A 17,987-nucleotide genomic window follows, 5' to 3' on the forward strand; every position below is an offset into this window, starting at 1 on the left:
ACCTTTATTAGCACAATTGTGATCCAGGAAACTGTAATATGTAAGAGTTACTCAGCAAAATATTGTTTTTGTGAAAGTATGTGTGTGTGTATTCACACCTGGAGGAGGGTAATGATGAGAGTTTGAACTACCTGGAGTTTCATCATTTAAACTGAATTAAAATCAGGAGAATAATTTATTCATGTAATCAGTGACGGTTCTTTCGGCTCTCGATCATGAGTTCATTTTTGTGATGGTGATTGGTTAGAGCCAAACATGTGAGTCATATTCCAAGCATATATACCAGTGGGAGTGTGACCGGTGTAGGGGCTGGATGAGTTTACTTTTGACTGTGAATTCTTTCTCTTCATTCTATTCTTTGCTTTCCTTTCCACTGATTTGGCCAGTTTATTGCCAATCAGATTGATGAGGGTGGAGCTGCTCTAAACTCCGATGTTGTTAAGATCAAATAATTGTAAGTAATCTTGTGATGTTGATGGAACATTCTGATATTCTCTACCACTGCACAAAAAGAATGGATTTTGGCATACAGATTTGGATACATTTTAACTTTATATGAGAATAAACTCAAGATCTATCCGTCTAAGCAAAATGATTAAATAATTTTGATTAATAATGGGGAAAAAACGTCCCTGGCATGCATTGGCTAATTGCCACTTACTCCAATAAAAACTTAGAAGAATGGGTCATAAAGAGACAACTGTATTTTCCACACGTAAATTTAGGTGAAGTAAATCTCACCCCATATTTCTATGTCTGATTTCATGATTCAAAGCTACTTCTATAATTCTAGGCGGGGGGGGGCATGAACCAGGGAGATGGCAGCTCTTCCCTGTTGGGTGGAGGTTCAGTGCTGTGTAATGAGGAACATTTTGCTCTCCAGAAGCTTCCTACGCTTTCCTCAGCTCCCCTGTATATGAGTTGCATTGCTACAGCTCCTGCAAGTGGGAAATGAGTGCCTCAGCCACTATGTATATGCTTACAGCATGCACACGAGCAGCAATGAGAGCATGTTAGCAGCGCGAGGGGACACCGCAGGACTCACCGAGAGGGAATGGGAGATTTGGGTGAGGGGATTGCACCTGTGGATTAAACTGAAGAAAATACAAGTTAGAGCACTACAGATCAGTGGCACCGCTGGCAGAACAACAGTCACACAGTTTGGGGAGCTAAACTGAGTGTTGCTAGTGCCCTGGACATACTTATGACCAGGCTGGGGTTGGGAGGAGAGGGAACTTAAGAACCTGGAGGAAAAAAAATTGAGAATCCGATAGGAAGAGTCTGGAGATGGGCTGTATTGGAGGGGGTGGGAAAGGTGAAGAGGCAAAAATATTCAGGAACTTGCTGCTGCAAATGGAAGCTATGGGTCTACACCCTCCTGCAGAAGAAGAGCAATAGTCATCCAGCAACCCATGGCCCTGTACACACAGGCCAACGATCACCTTTCTGGGGCTAACTGATGACTGGTTAGATGGCTAGCTCAGGGGGACATCTTCACATTGTAGGCATCTGGATGTAGGTGAGATTTACGCATTGGAGCATAAATGCTACAGAAGGATTTTTCAAGAGATTTTATTATCTCTTATTCCCCCCAAAAGCTAAAATTAAATCAGCCCTTTACCTTTATGCAGGTAATAGCAAAAGACAAGACCACCACTTGGTCAAAGGAAATGCCTGATGCTCCCTGTGTTTGATGAAGCAATGCTCTAAGGAAAAGTTGAATTAATTGGATCCCGTAATTACTTCTCTCTTTTCACTACCTCTGAGGTAGCCTGTATATCAGGATTATGCCTGTGTGGCTAAATTTTGCTGGGATTAATTCCATCCCAACCAAGTGTATGCCTTATCTGGCACTAAATGAAAGGTGCTTCAAAACATCTGGACGCATGAAAGTAAATAAACAAAACTGAAAACATTAATTTTTAAAAGTTGCTGGGATGCTTTTCGATAAGAGGCCGTCTGTTTTTATATATATACAGAAGTATTTCCATTATTTTCTCTGCAAAACCACTTGAAGACTAGTGATTACACATACTGACATACATACGCACAAACACACTCCAGCCTGCCCTATTGCTGCCACCCCAGATGCACGATCCCCTATGACCCATAGTTCCCTCTCCAGTTGCAGGTTGTTAGATCTCCATACACTTGCACGCAGAATAAAGAGTCCCTTTGCACAGGAAAACAGTTAGAAATGGAGCTTAATAAGAAGACAGGACAGACTGTGGCGATCAGGCACGGGAGGACATCACCAGTTAAGCTCACTGACCACCAGTTCACACATTACCAACCCCTTTCATCGGCTTTCCCTGTTTCCCCATGCTTGCTTGTCCCCAATTCACCTTCATTCCCCTCTTTCCCTGCCTTTGGTCCCCCCTCCAAACACATCTCATCTCAGTACATTTTTTGCAATCCCAAAATGGTCTTCCTGGCATGCCATAATGAGTCCCAAGCCCTGATAGGCAGTAATCCCCCTCAGTCCCTAAGGTGATCTGGGGACATCCTCTCCTGTTCACTCATCTGGTGGGTGTGTCACACTAGGACAACGTGGGTGACAGTCCTCTTGTGGTAGCCCTGAGAGTATCCCGGTCAGCATCCTCTGCTTGTCTTGTTTAGTTATTGGGGATCCTCTGCCTGTCATGTCTCCTTTGGCAGCCTCTCCACAGCCCCCCACATCCAGGCCTCCCGCAAACGGCAATTCTCCTTTAACTGCAAGTCACTCGTATTATGAACTCTGCACTCCATCCTCCAAATTCTATTTTAAGTGTCGTTATAAAAATCTGAACACATTCTTGTTACAAACCTCATGTCTTGTTCCTGTAAAACATAGAATCAAGAACATCATTCTCTATACCTCAGTATACAAGCAAATGACTGACATTGTGCAAGCAAAAAGCAACACCTTTAAGGAATGAACCAGGGCATCAACAGCAGTATGACTTCATCCAGAACCAAAACATGGCACGAACAACTTCATGTGATACAGCGTAGTCATTTTCCCCATTCAAGGCCTAAAATGCACCAAACAGCTTTGTTTCCCTTGAACTTGCTCCACATCCTGTAGCATCAACTGAGCTCTGACCTTTGCCCTGTGCTCACAATGCCTTAACTTGCAGTCCTAGATCTCTGAAGGGTTTTCTGTCCCACTCTATCATATCCTCCCCCCTTTTTTTTTCAGGAGCTTCCATAAGTACCAGCATGTAAGGTGGGAGCATGGAGAAATCCCTCTTGATGTTTCTTTTGATGTCAAGCACAACACTGGACTCTTGGCATTACCCTTGGCCACGCTTCTGATCATATGGTGGCTTTCCACTATGCACCTCAGCACATACAGGTCACTCCTTGATCAACAGGATGTCCTGTCGGGTTACCAGGTGATACCAGAAGGGCACAGGTAATTGTTCCTAATCACTGGAGCCATTGCTTAACATAGCCCTCCACCACCTGATCCAATAGCCCACCTCCATTGCACAGGCCAGTGATTACAGGTGACACAGGTCCCAAACTCCCAAGAGCTCTGCACTTCCAAGCCATCAGCTGTATCTTCATGGCTCCAGTTTCCCAGCACCTTCCACAGCCACTGCCAGGGCATTTTGGTACAGTAAGTTTCCCACACGTCTTTAATTTCACTCTGAGTAAAGGGCAGTTTAGCAGCCACTTTCTGGGGAACAGAACTCCATTCCCAGGGGTCTGCTCAATTAGTGTAACTGGGGTTGCCTGACAGGACTCTGTGTTTAATTTGTCCTCGGAGTCCCAAATTTCCCTAACCCAGCTTTCCATATCCCACTCCATGGCAATCCCCTTAAGCATGCTGACTGTTCCTGTAGCTACAAACTTCTGAACAAGGGTCTCTCACACTGTGTTAATGTTTCTTTTAGAAGATCATTAATCTGACAGAGAAAGTAATTTCAGTTCTCGGTTCTCAACCCCTGTTAAGTGGTCCCAATCTCTTTGGAGCTCTACCTGAAGCAGATACTATGCCCCCACACTCTCTCATACCAAAGCAGCGCATCTCTCTCCTGGTCCTTTTTATGCATTGTATCATTTTTACAACTCCTGGACTAATTCCCTTGGTTTCTGTACTGGGAGACAGTCCATGTTCCACGCCACTGGTGCATGGGCGTGGAGTGGGCACTGCCCTTTCTTTCCCCATCACACCACTGTTTTCTTGGGTCCCTTTGGACCCCCATTTTCCTGACTGTTTCCACAATGTTCAAACTCATCCTCACATGTATTTTGGGAGCACCCCTCACGTTGCAGAACAACAGAAATTCCTAATACCAGAATCAAGGCTTCCAGCATCTCAAAGTCATTCCAACTATTGCAATCCCAGACCATGACATTTGAAAAGTCCACCATATGTGAAAAGTCATGGCAGACTGGTGAAGTTCCCAGTGACTGGAAAAGGGGAAACATAACCCCGCTTTTTAAAAAGGGAAACCAAGGAGGACATGGGGAACTACAGGCCGGTCAGTCTCACCTCTGTGCCCAGCAAGATCATGGAGCAGATCCTCCTGGAAACTATGCTAAGGCACATGGGAAACAGAGGTGATTGGTGACAGCCAACATGGCTTCATTAAGGGCAAATCGCACCTGACAAATTTGGTGGCCTTCAGTGACGGGGTTACAGCATTGGTGGATGAGGGAAGGATGACTGACGTCACCTACCTGCACTTGTGCAAAGCATTTGATACTGTCCCACACATCATCCTTGTCTCTAAAATGGAGAGACATGGTGTGGCGAGTAAGGACACGGACTCCGTCTGAGAGAGAACGAAGATGGAGACGAAAATCTTTTATTATACAGCACAAGCGCCTTTTTATACCTCACATTATGCCACGTATGCACTTCAAAGAATTCCCTAGTACATCCCCTAAGCAAAGGTCATCTCGACACTCTTCCGCTAATTTCCTTATCTTTGTCACACCCTCAGAACCGTTAACTGCCACCTCTTACCTCCCTTTTTCCAACGGCTTCTTTCACTTCCCATCTTCCCATGGCTTCTTGTTTACCAATGCTATGATACTGCTTGTACTCTCAGACATTGATTCCTCCACAACATGGATTTGATGGGTGGACCACTTGGTGGATAAGGCATTGGCTGGATGGTCACACTCAAAGACTTGCGGTCAACGGCTCAATGTCCGGGTGGAGATGAGCATTATTTAACATCTTTGTCGGAGACATGGACAGTGGGATTGAGTGCACCCTCAGCAAGTTTGAGGATGATGCCAAGCTGAGTGGTGTGGTTGATACTCTAGAGGGAAGGGATGCCATCCAGAGGGACCTTGACAGGCTAGAGAGGTGGGCCTGTGTGAACCTCATGAAGTTCCACAAGGCCAAGTGCAAGGCCCTGCACCTGATTGGGGCAATCCCAAACATGGATACAAGCTGGGTGAGGAGTGGATTCAGAGCAGCTCTGCGGAGATGGATGTGGGCGTACTGGTGGATGAAAAACTGAGTATGAGCCGGCAACGTGTGCTCGCAGCCCAGAAAACCAATCGTATCCTGGACGCATGAAAAGAAGTGTGGCCAGCAGGTCGAGGGAGGTGATTCTGCCCCTCTACTCTGCTCTGGTGAGACCCCACTTGGAGTACTGTGTTCAGCTCTGGGGGCCCCAGCACAAGAAATGGACCTGCTCAAGTGGGTCCAGAGGAGGGTCACAGAAATGATCAGGGGGCTGGAGCACCTCCCCTATGAGGACAGGCTGAGAGACCTGGGGTTGTTTAGCCTAGAGAAGAGAAGGCTCCGGGCAGACCTTATTGCCGCCTTCCAGTACTTCAAGGGGGCCTACAGGAAAGATGGGGAGGCTCTCCCTATCAGGGAGTGTAGTGACAGGACGAGGGGTAATGGTCTTAAACTGAAAGAGGATAGATTTAGATTAGGTATTAGGAAGAAATTCTTTACTGGGGGGGTGGTGAGACACTGGAACAGGTTGCTCAGGGAAGTCATGGATGCCTCCTCCAGGGAAGTGTTCAAGGCCAGGTTGCATGGAGCTTTTGAGCATCTGGATCTAGTGGAAGGTATCCCTGCCCATGGCAGGGAGGTTGGAACTAGATGATCTTTAAGGTCCCTTCCACCCAAACCATTTTGTGATTTTATGATTCATGATGCTGCCCACATCTTCCACCAATTACCCTCACAGGCAAAACACTCTCAAGGCATGGAAATTTACTTGACTAAGTCACCACCTGGTCTCAACTTTCTGTATTTTTGCTGTGGATTACATTCAGCCTGTCAACGCAATGCTGGTAAGGTGATGGGCAGCACAGGAGGTTGAAGTGGTATGCGTAACTGTTTTCTGTTACTTTACGCACAGCAGTTTCTTTCTGTCACCCTAGGCTTACGGGTTTTCTGCCAGTTTAGCAGGCAGGAGCACTCTGTTCATAAGGTGCTGTCGTGGTTTAACCTGGCAGCAGCCAAATACCACGCAGCCGCTCACTCACTCCCCCCACCCCCAGCGGGACGGGGAGAGAATCGGAAGGGTAAGAGTGAGAAAAACTCATGGGTTGAGATAAAGGCAGTTTAATAGGGAAAGCAAAAGCCGCGCACGCAAGCAAAGCAAACAAGGAATTCATTCACCACTTCCCATCGGCAGGCAGGTGTTCAGCCATCGCCAGGAAAGCAGGGCTCCATCACGCGTAACGGTTACTTGGGAAGACAAACGCCATCACTCCGAACGCCCCCCCTCCTTCTTCTTCACCCAGCCTTATATGCTGAGCATGACGTCATATGGTATGGAATAGCCTATTGGCCAGCTGGGCCAGCCGCCCTGGCCACGCTCCCTCCCAGCCCCCTGCACATCTGGCAGGGCATGGGAAGATGAAAAGTCCTTGACTAGCGTAAACAATACCTAGCAACAACCAAAACATCAGCGTGTCATCAACGTTATTCTCACACTACATCCAAAACACAGCACTATACCAGTTAATAGGAAGAAAAATCAACTCCATCCCAGCCAAAACCAGGACAGGTGCCCAATCCAACAAGGCACATGGGTGCACTTCAGTCCAGTCACAGGTGTCCGTGCTCCAGCATAAGTAGCTCATGGGACATAGTCCTTTCACAGATGGTACGTGCTGTAGTGTGCCTTATCAACAGACCGCTGTCCCTTCAGGGTATATATACCCCTTTGCATGTAGTGTTCTCTCCCACCCTACCCCCACCAAAAGTGTGTCTCCAGCCTGTATTGGCTGCTAGCTCTTCTTTTATACAGGTTTGACGAGGAACACCATGTGCTTCTCTGAATGTGTAAAGTTTTGGTGTGCAATTCCTGTGTCCCTGACCCACGTACACCTGGTTGTTTGCGTTGGTTTCAGAGCTGGGTGAAACAGATTTTGACTGACACTTGGCAGTTCATTATCTCCTCCCACAGAGGTCACCCTTGCGGACAACTAATGATTAAACCAACTTATGCCCATTAGAAAGACAGGCTGCTATTCAGAAGGATTTGGATGGGCCCGAGAAATGCTCTGAAAGAAATCTTCTCAAGTTTAAAAAATGCAAACACAAAGTCTTATGTCTGGGATACAATAACACTATGTAACAACGCTGGCTGGGGGATGGGGGCTGCAAATAGTTAGTACCCAGCTTTGCAGAAACAGATCTGTGTGTCCGGGTGCACAAGTTAGGTGTGTGCCTACAGTGTGTCCTTGCAGCAGCTAAGGCCAACTGCATTCTGAGCTGTAATAGCGAGAGTAGTCAGCACGTCTAGGGAAGTGATCCTTGCCCTCTGTTCGACACTTGTGAGAGCCCATTGGAGTAATTTCCCCATTTTTGGCCTCCCCATTACAGTGTTAGGATGAGACAAGTTGTACCATGACAAAACCCAACTCAGTTTAAAAAAAGGACCTTTCTTTTACCAGGAGTGGACAGACATTGGAATAGGAGCCCAGAGAGGCTGTGGCATTGCCACAGAGATACTAAGAGATACTCCAAACTCGACCGGATAGGTCCCTGAGCAATTTGCTTTAAACAGGAGGCTGGACTGGAGACTTCCAGAGGTCCCTCCATCCTACATGATTCTGTAATTTGCTGATTCTGTAGCTGTGAGCTGACAAAGGGATTATTCTTAGTAAAGTGCACACACCATTAATCAACACAATTAATGAGCCAAAACTGTATTGATTAGCCAGTTTTTACCTGTTGACTACTGATATGATCCTGGCATGTAACTCATAGTGCTGTAGGGAGTCACATAAGGTATTCAGGCTCATGGAGCTTAGCACAGAAGGACATTTGCTGAGCCTCTTGTGCTTGTGGGATTACCATCTACGGAATAATATAAACAGGAACTTTTTAATTCATTCCCTTGTGACACACCCCCTAAATCTCCCAAACAATACTCTTCTGGCTTTCTTTTTTTCTTATTCTGTTAGGAAACCTCACAAGTGTTTCAGAGAGAGGGTCTGAGATGGCAGCTGGCACAGTGCAGTCCTCAGAAAACATAACAGAAGGAAGATTCAGAGGACAGACAACGCTTTTTACAGTTTTTTCTCTCCATGCTTTTCTCCATAGTTTATGTCATAACTTGCCTGGGGAACTTCACCATCGTTGTCATGGTCACCAGCGACCCATGACTTTATCACCCCATGTACTTTCTGCTGGCCAGCTTGGCCTTTCTAGTTGTCAGTGACTCCTTAGCCAATGCTCCCAATTCACTCATGATGACTTTCTCAGACTTAAGGAGACGTTGGGTGCAGCAACAGGCTTTAAGTGCCCTGACCTGCCTATAACATCCTTCCTTGTAATCCTTCTCTGCTCTCTCTTCTCTCCTTTCCCCAAGGGCTTAGCTGCCTGGGTTCAAGGTCAGCACTGATAGAATGTGGTTGTTTAACCTTCTATTAATCTGCTGTGAAACATCCAAGTTATGAGAAAGCTATGCGAAACCTCACCTGGAAACTCCATTCTGCCAATTGGCTCAGGACTTCAGTGTTTAAGCTTAGATCCTCTTCTTGTTTCCTGCCCTGGCTATGCTGCAGGTTTGCTGTGCCTGGCCTTGTATCGTGCCCGTTTTTACCTCGCCTTGACTACTTGAGTTCCTGGCCTAAATTTGAATCTGCTCCACTGCTATGGACTTGTCTAGCTAACACGGGGGTATCATGACCTTGTTTTGTCCAAGAGCTGAGTTACAGTGCAAACAGGAGCTGGATGACGTGAACAACCTTGGATCAACAAGTGACAAGAGAACAATGTCTGAAACTGCTGGAATGACATCACTGTGGACTTTCTGATTGGATGCCTGCACTGACATCTGCTGTGGTAGATATAGGAGAGTAACATTGCTACAGCATGCAGATGCAGGGCACCTGAGGAGAAGCTTTCACATGTTGGTGCCAACCTGCCACGCAAGAACCCAGTCCTGAGACTGGCTGGAGAGCGTCGTCTTCCCTGGACTCGACTATGCTGGCTCACTGGAACGGTAATTTTGCAAATCTCAGTTAATTGTGTGTTTGCATGTGTGAGCGTAAAACTTTCCCTCATGTAGCTTATCCTCCGCTTGGTCCACTTGTCACATTGAGCTTAGTGGTGTCATGTTCCCTGGCATCCCTTTCCCTCTGGCAATCACTGGGCTGTTGGGTGACCGGTTACTGTGTCAATGATTCTGCTCTGCTCTTTTTTTGTCTGTACCGTGGGACTGCTGCCTTTGCTGGTGAGGTGGGCTGCTCCTGTCTGCCTTGCTGTCACTCTCAGCCCCCTGCTTGCCTTCCCTTGCAGAGCAGGCAACTATTCCTGCTCCCTGACCTCTCTGTTTTCAGGGAACATAGCACACAAGCTGTGACCAGCAAATTAAACAGGTATTGCTAGTCATAGCATCTGTGAGCAGAAGTTTATTGTTTCAAATGAAAATCCAAATAGGATAAGGGAGGAATAGGTTACTCTAAATTCTTTATTGACACAACCACGGCACAAGTCCAAATGCTCTGGCAATCCCTGATTTGGCTTATCCTGTGGTTTCTCTCTGAATTGAACATCTGTCTCTCCAGGCCAGGGGACGCATACACAAAGAGGAAATGTCCCAAATTCAGGCTTTGACCATGCCAGCCATTCAGACAAACTGAGTCAAACCAACTGACTCTGCAAACTTTAACCCCTACAAAGGAAAGCAAGCAGCAGAAGCAAGGCTTATTGTCCATAGCATAAAAGAATCTGTCATCTGATTAGTACGGACAGGAACTGAGGTAAAAAGGAGAGAAACGTTTTATGAGGACAAGAAGAATTCACAGGGATTCTGAGAAAGTGTGGGAGGAGCATAAAGGATGCCTGGAGAAATGCACACCAGCTCACATTTTCAGATGGGAGGAAAAAAGATTTCACATGTTTTGGGCAGGTAATTGGGACACACGGAGAAAATGGAATGGGCATGAGGAACTTCTGCCTTTTTGCTGGGTTGGAAACAGACTTGGTCAATGGCAAAGTAGACGAAAGGTCTGGCATGCTGAGTCAATGAATGTAAGACAAAGAGAGAAATAGGGGCTAGAGTGCAGGAGCCTTGGAGTGAGACTGAATGGCAGAAGGAAGTGGAGAGAAGAGAGTCTGATGTGAAAATGAAAGCTCTGAGATGTGACATGGAGTTCTCACAGACACAGGGGGAACAGGGTGAACTAGAGCAGGTAGGGCAGAAGAGAAGTCTTTCTTGTCCTGGAATGAGCGCTGGGCACCTAAAGGCTGTCAAAAGTGCCTCTTTGTAGGGTCAGGGGGTAGAATACTGGTCACATATCTTCAGATACCTACAGGATAGGAATCCAGACATAAGCTAGCCTTTTGGGCTTCATTACAGCCAGTGGTGAAAAACAGGCACGCCCAGAGCATAGTTTCTCTCGTCCTCAGGTAGGTATCAAGACTAGGACAGATTGATCACATTCTGCAGCTGCCATTTCCTCAACCTTGACTTCAACAGGACTGTACAACTAGTTCACGTACAGAGATTTAGGATGCTGAGGGCTGAGGTCAAGAGAGGTGGAGTCCAATGTATGTACCTGAAGGATGTTGCAGGTGGGACCAGGTTCCTAAACAGAAATGCCTAAAACATGGCATCTGACTTCCAGCTGCCATACCTCAAGGGCATATGTCACCCATAAATCATGTATGACAGTTGCCAACCCAGTGTAAATGTCTTGGGTATTTTAGGACTTCTGAATTTACTTTGAACATTTACTTTAGAAGGAAGATATGAGCACCACCAGTGAAGTGACTCAGCACGCCAGACCCTTCACATACCTTCCACTTCATTGGTGGTGCTCATATCTTCCTTCTTGCAGTGATGGCAGCTGATCGGTATGTGGCTATCCATAAGCCCTTGCAGTACTTGACAACCATGAGCCGTGAGGTGTGTGTAGGTCTAGTGGCAGGATCATGGGCAGGTGGATTAATTCACTCTGCAACACAGATTGGTCTGCTTCTCCCCTTGCCTTACTGTGGTCCTAACTTGAACTAATCATCAAGGTCTGCTTAGAACCAACAAGAACTAGACACACTCATAAGATGATTGAGATCATCTTAATTCAGGTATCTGAGATAAGTAGAATGAAGTGCCTATGCCTGTATAAGTGAAATGAACTGCAGTTTGTATATCCTGAGTCCTCTCTGACTGTGAAGTCCAGGACACGCTCCCCTGCAGGATGTGGTGAAGAGCCCAGTGGGGCTCGAAACAGCTTGGCTTTTCTCATTCTTCCGATTGCTTGTCTCATGGTACTGGAGAGAAATTCAAGAAACTAAGCATTCTCTTGCTTGCTGAGATGTTCTTTTTTTTTCTCAGATCACCTCTGTTTGCCCTGAAACAGACGTGCCTGCAAAGTAAAGAATGTGCAATACATCCTGTTTCCCTCTGGCTAACACAGGAGTAGCACAGTAAGCAGTACTACATCATAAAATACGCTGAAGTATTTATTTTCTTAATGAATGCCAGAGTAGGAATCCCTTAGAGGCTATAGCAAAACTATTTTTGTTTAGACCCAGGAAAGTTAGTATAGATTTCATAGTAACTCCGTTCCTAACATTTACTTTGATGCTTAGACAGAATGATGTATGAGTGGTTTTTTATGTATTTTGTTTTCTCTTTGGAGTCCTTTGTGGAGGAGAGGAATCAGGCAACTCTGAGACTGCAGACAATGCAGTCCTATGTGGAATGAGGGCTCTTGATGTGTGAATGGAAAAAGGTAATATTAGAGAGAAGCACAGTTGCACTGAGGAGGGTGTGGCAGGTGCACCCCCCCTGACGAAAGGCCAGGGGCGTTAGGGCCACAGCATCCTCACTTTTTGCGCCCTTACTTTCGCGCCTTTATGGTTGTGCCTGCCAACCATCACGTACACACGTAGGTAGTGTGTGCCGACCATCACGTACACGCTTTGGTCACGTGTGCACCTCGGGCTAAAAGTGGCAAGGTTAAGGCCTCAGCCTATCAGAGTTGACCACAGGTCAGATTTGACTAGGGTATAAACGGAGCCCCGCCGGAGGGCAAGTGGAGTCGGTCCTTCTCGGAGCAGCGGGTCTGCAGTCGGGGACTCTCCCTTTGGGTCGGGACACTGCCCAAGGTAACTCCTCGAAGTTGAGAGCCCTCATCTTATATAGGTGAGTGATTATGTGCATTTTGGGTCCTCATTTCTAAAGATGGCCGTGTAGTATTAATTCCTTGTACACCATCCTGTGTTTTACTGATGTTGTCGGAGTGTTAATTTGATTATTGATAAGCCTCATTTCTAGTTAGTTTTCTGCTAAACAATTTTGGTTTAAATAAAGGATTTTTTTATTGCTATCACTTGCCTAATCCAATTCTGTGAGCCTCCGCGACATTAAATTGGCGTAGTTGGCAGGATGGTGTCCATAGAGGAATTATTACAGAGGCACGGCTGCAGCCCTTCTCCCCCAGGTATAAAATGGGCAAAGGAGAAGTGGTTCAACCCAGTCATGGTCGTAGAGAGGGTAGAACAGTGAGGAGGGGTCAAAGCCTGCATTACTGGGGAAACAGAAATCTATTTATGAATAGAAACCAGTTGTGAAGTTACACTGGGTTTTAAGGGTATAGATGCAGAGGAGCCAAACTGAGGATCAAAGAAAACAGCTCCGAACACTGAGACTACCTCCACGAACAAAATTTCCACTGTACAGTGCTAGGATATAAGGAGGTTTCTAGAATGGAGGTTTCTGAGCCAGAGGAGGGGAAAGATTCTCTCTCTTGGTGCTGCAGAGCTCACTTTCCTCAGCCTCCCTTCTACATTGTTCCTCTCACAGGCATGCTCGGATGGTGACGAATGGAGCCACAGAATGTAACCGGTCCTGTGAAGGAATTTGTCCTCCTGGGCTTCAGCCACAGTCTTAAGACTCAGCAATTCCTGTTCACAGTCTTCTTCATTGTCTACCTGATGACCTGCTTGGGAAACATCACCATCCTCACCACTGTTATCACTGACTGCCACTTGCACACACCCATGTACTTCTTCCTGGCCAACTTAGCATTCACAGATATCACCGAATCATCAGTAAATACTCCCATTCTGTTGTCAGGTCTCCTCTCCCAGCACAAAACTGTTCCATTCAAGGAGTGCATCCTTCACATGTTTTTATTCCACTTCATTGGTGGTGCTCATATCTTCCTTCTTGCAGTGATGGCAGCTGATCGGTATGTAGCTATCCATAAGCCCTTGCAGTACTTGACAATCATGAACCGTGAGATATGTGTAGGTCTAGTGGCAGGGTCATGGGCAGGTGGATTCATTCACTCTGCAACACAGATTGGTCTGCTTCTCCCTTTGCCTTACTGTGGTCCTAACACCCTGGACAATTTCCACTGTGATGTTCCACAAGTACTGAAACTGGCTTGCATTGACACCTACCTGACGGAGCTGCTGATGGTCTCAAATGGTGGACTGCTCCTCATAGTAATTTTTGTCTTGCTCCTCATTTCATACACTGTCATTTTAGTGAAGATAAGGAGGCAAGTCACCGAAGCAAAGAACAAAGCTTTGTCTACCTGCATAGCCCAGATAATGGCAATAAGCATAACATTCATTCCAGGAATATTCATCTATGCTCGGCCCTTCAAGACATTCGAACTGGACAAAGTGGCCTCCATCTTCTTCACTGTGCTTGTTCCAGTGCTGAATCCCATGGTCTACACTCTGAGAAATACTGAAATGAAAAAGGCCATCAGGAGACTTGTTTCTAGGGTCATGAGAGATTCTTCCCAGGTTTAAAAATGCATCTTCTTATGCTTTCTCCCTTGCCTATGAGATGTTTGTTCTTCCTGCTTTATTTGTTTTAGAGAGTCATATGTATTTTTCTCCTTTCCATTTTTTTCCCAGTAAGATTTTAGTAGAGTGTGATGACAGTGTTTCCTAAAGAATGTTTACGCCTGTAACTTGTGCCATTAATAACCACCTGAAATCCTTCCTTCATATATTGAATAATACTTCCACATTTGGATGACTTTATTAAGATACCCAGGAATTTTTTGATTCTCGTGAGTATATTGTGACTGATTATCTACTAAGGTTTTGGTTACACTTCCTGTGTACACTGTACAGTTATATTCTACAGGAGCAATTAATTCAATTTGGCAGACAGTATCTGTCTTATTTGTTTGTTCACACTTTGAATGTTATACTCCTTTCGACTGGGATTGTCTGTATCAGATGAAACCACTATGGAAGAAGACAAGATCAGTTTTCTTAAAGCAACTGAGCATGCTATGAGGAGACATGTTTATGGTCTACAAGTAAAGGAACGTGAGGGTTTTAGGGTCACAGAAAAGATCTGGAAGGCTGCAGCTGCCTGAGATGCTGTCGGACTGCTGGGATGAGTTGGTACCAGACGGCTATCGCAGAGAGATAACTGTAACAGTCACCGAGTTGACTGAAACTAACCCTGTAATTGAGAAGGACAATGAGAAGGATAGAGATATTTTTTGTAAAAAAATATTTTTTGATCATTGCTTTTCTATCTTAGGTAACCACTCTGAGACATCTTTACTTTAAAAGTTAGTTCTTCTAATTTATAGTTCAGTAAAAACTAACTCTGGAAATTGTAAAGATTTTGGTCTTTAGGGAGTAACCACAAGTAAGATGTTTGGGCATATCCACCATAAAAAAGAGCTTTTATTTTCTTTAGGTTCCACCACATCAACTAGACTCACCAAGACATTTTAGGTGAATATGTCTTATTTATGCTCTCTGTGCCATGACATGTGTCATCTTGGCCAGAGTGGCAGTATATGAGGCAATGAGGACACATGAAGATGTCTACTTATGACTTAACTCCCTCCATTGACTACATGTAGTCAAGGACACTACTGGCTTTTCCTTCAGTAGCTTCAAGATAGGCATTTAGTGTCACTTGAGGTACTCCAAAGTCTCTGAGATGTCCAGGTGTGAGACAACACTTAAAGGAGATCTGCATCCTTCTGAGCTAGTGGTTGAAGACCAGGCTGAAGGCTTATGAGCTGGCAAATGAATCAAGCCAATGAGTGCCTCTCAATGTGATCACTGTATTTCATTTCCCAATTTTTGTTGTAAAATTATAGTTGATTCTCTTTTGTATTAGAAAAGAATGTTCAAAAATATGCATGGACAATGAGCTCTGCAAGAGGCAACATTTCAGAATATTGAAAAGCATAAATACAGTGGAAATTTAGTTCATTAAAGAAGATAAAATACTACAGTGTTATTGAAAAAAGAATAATGTTCACAAATATATCACTGAGTTAAGTCAAGAATCATCACTGAATCACTGAGGACCTATGGTCTGGTATTCAATTTATCTAATTTTGCAGGTCCAAATTGTAGACAGCTCCACTAGTCACAGAGGCTCCCTTTAAAATCAATGTAATGACATAAGCATTTCTAGGGTAAGCATCCTAAGGTGAAATTCCTGGAGAAATTTGAAATTCCTGGAGAAATCCCTTCCAAAAAGTGACTATTTGTCTGCCTTGACTCAGAAAAGAGATACAGAATGGCTAGTTCAGGCACAGGCATATTAAACTACAGTAGTTTTGAAATTCAGGCTGCAGACTCCACAGACCGCAGAATCATAGAAGCACAGAAATGTTGGTGAAACAGTACCTCTGTAGGTGTCTCTTCCAAATCTCCCCCTCAGAGGGAGATTGATCATTGCCATTAGATCAGGTCAGCCATGGGCTGTTTAGATGAGTCTTGGAAACTCCAGGGATGGATATCCAACAACATCCTTGGCAATCTTTTCCAGTGCCATACTACTCTGCTACTGAAAACGTTTTTCCTAATGTCCAGGCTAAAGCTCCCAAGCCACAACCCGTGCTCATTGTCCCCCCTTACATTGTCTACCACTAGCAAGAAGAGTTTGATTCCATCGTCTTTGTAATATTTCTTCAAGAAGTTGAAGGCTGCTGTTAGATCTCGCTTAATCTTTTCTTTGTTGGTTTAAACAAACCCAAGTCCTTCAACCTCTCCTCAGAGGTCATGTGATCTAGAACTGTGACGATCTCAGTAGACCTTTGCTGTTATTAACTAGATATCATTTGATTAAATGGCAGGTTAGACACATACTATGTGTATAAGTATCTGCCTTTAAGCGCAGAAATTAAGGAGGATTCTGTTGTGCAAACATAGATACCTCAGTTTCATTTCAGAGGTGTCAAGGCATCCAAGGTATTCAAGACATCCACACAACATTGGCAGATCTGATACAAAGTCTACTAGAGGCTCACTTCTATCTGTAGAGTCTGCTGAAGATTAGGAAAGATAATTTATAGTGCCTAAAATGACATGTTAAGTCATGCTAAGACAACATCTCGCTCATACTGACATTTCAGACACTGTTGAGTGTTCTATCTGTCCTCGAGCTGTCAGTCTGTTTGAACAAGAGGACTCCCACAGGTCTTTTGCCACATCATCCAGGACCGATGTGGACTACTTTGATATTCCAAGGGTACCTCAAAGAGATTAAGGCACTTACATATAGGCAATTGAATCCCATCCTAAATGTTTGAATTCAGAGATAAATCCCACACATAAAGTTAAGTGGTCTCTCCTGCTGTCCTCCACCTTGCACTGGGTCTGGTTGGGATGGACTTAATTTTTTTCATAGCAGTTTGCTGTGTTTTGGGAGAGTAAAAATGAGGAGAAACTCTTCGGTTGAGATAGGCACAGTTTAATAAGGGAATAAAAAAAAGAAGAAAACAAGTGATGCAAAAGCAGTCTCTCACCACCAACAGACCAATGACCAGCCACTCTCAGAGCAATGACTGCTTTTGAAAAACTCCCTCCAGTTTTATTGCTGAGCGTGATGTCATACAGCATGGGATATCCCTTTGGAGAATTTGGGTCAGCTGTCCTGGCTGTGTCTCTTCCCAACGTCTTGCCCAATGCAAGCCTACTTTTTGGGAGGTGGGGGCAGCATGAGAAACAGAAAAGGCCTTGACACTATGTAGGAACTGTTCAGCAATCACTATAACATAGGTGTATTATCAACGATGTTTTGGTCACCAGTCTAAAACACAGCGCCTTAGGGGTTACTATGAAGAAAGTTAACTCCACCCCAACCCCACCCCGTACACACCTGCAGTCTTAACTCCTGAGAAGAATTTTGTGTTTTGAAGCAATAATTGTTTTTTTATATTTTATTAGTAAATTGAAATTCAGTAGAAATATTAGAAGAAGAAAGAGGAAGGAAGGAAGGACGGAAGGACGGAAGGAAGGAAGGAAGGAAGGACGGAAGGAAGGAAGGAAGGAAGGACGGAAGGAGAGGAGGAAGCAGTGCCTTAAGGAGAATTCTTTCTCTCCGTAAAAATAAAACAAAGTAGAAATGTGTTTTCTGGCTGACTTCCCACCCCATATCTATCCCATTTACCTTACAAATATGAATGATGTGACGAAATTGCAAGAATAGGCTGTCCAGGTCTCCATATACTCAGTGAGGAATGCTAAATTCTGAGTAAGTCAGTGATGAACCTTTGTCTCTCCTACCTTGGGCTATGTTTGCATCAATTAAGAAATTAAATAACAGGAAATT

The 17,987-nt window shown here is 44.9% G+C and overlaps 2 protein-coding genes across 2 annotated transcripts in view; both read left to right on the forward strand.

Annotated features, from left to right (window-relative positions):
* Positions 1-17,987, forward strand: part of LOC142091595 (epimerase family protein SDR39U1-like) — a 300,851-nt gene that overhangs the window by 76,716 nt on the left and 206,148 nt on the right.
* On the forward strand, positions 13,256-14,412 carry LOC142091591 (olfactory receptor 4D1-like). The gene has a single exon (XM_075171013.1). It carries the CDS (start codon positions 13,256-13,258, stop codon positions 14,195-14,197), a length of 942 nt encoding a protein of 313 aa, XP_075027114.1. The 3' UTR covers positions 14,198-14,412.

The sequence above is a fragment of the Calonectris borealis genome, chromosome 22 (genome assembly GCF_964195595.1).
Source record: "Calonectris borealis chromosome 22, bCalBor7.hap1.2, whole genome shotgun sequence".
Taxonomy (NCBI): Eukaryota; Metazoa; Chordata; class Aves; order Procellariiformes; family Procellariidae; genus Calonectris; species Calonectris borealis.

Coding starts and splice junctions, on each gene's coding strand:
- LOC142091591 (XM_075171013.1), top strand. CDS start 13,256: ATGGAGCCACAGAATGTAACCGGTCCTGTGAAGGAATTTGTCCTCCTG.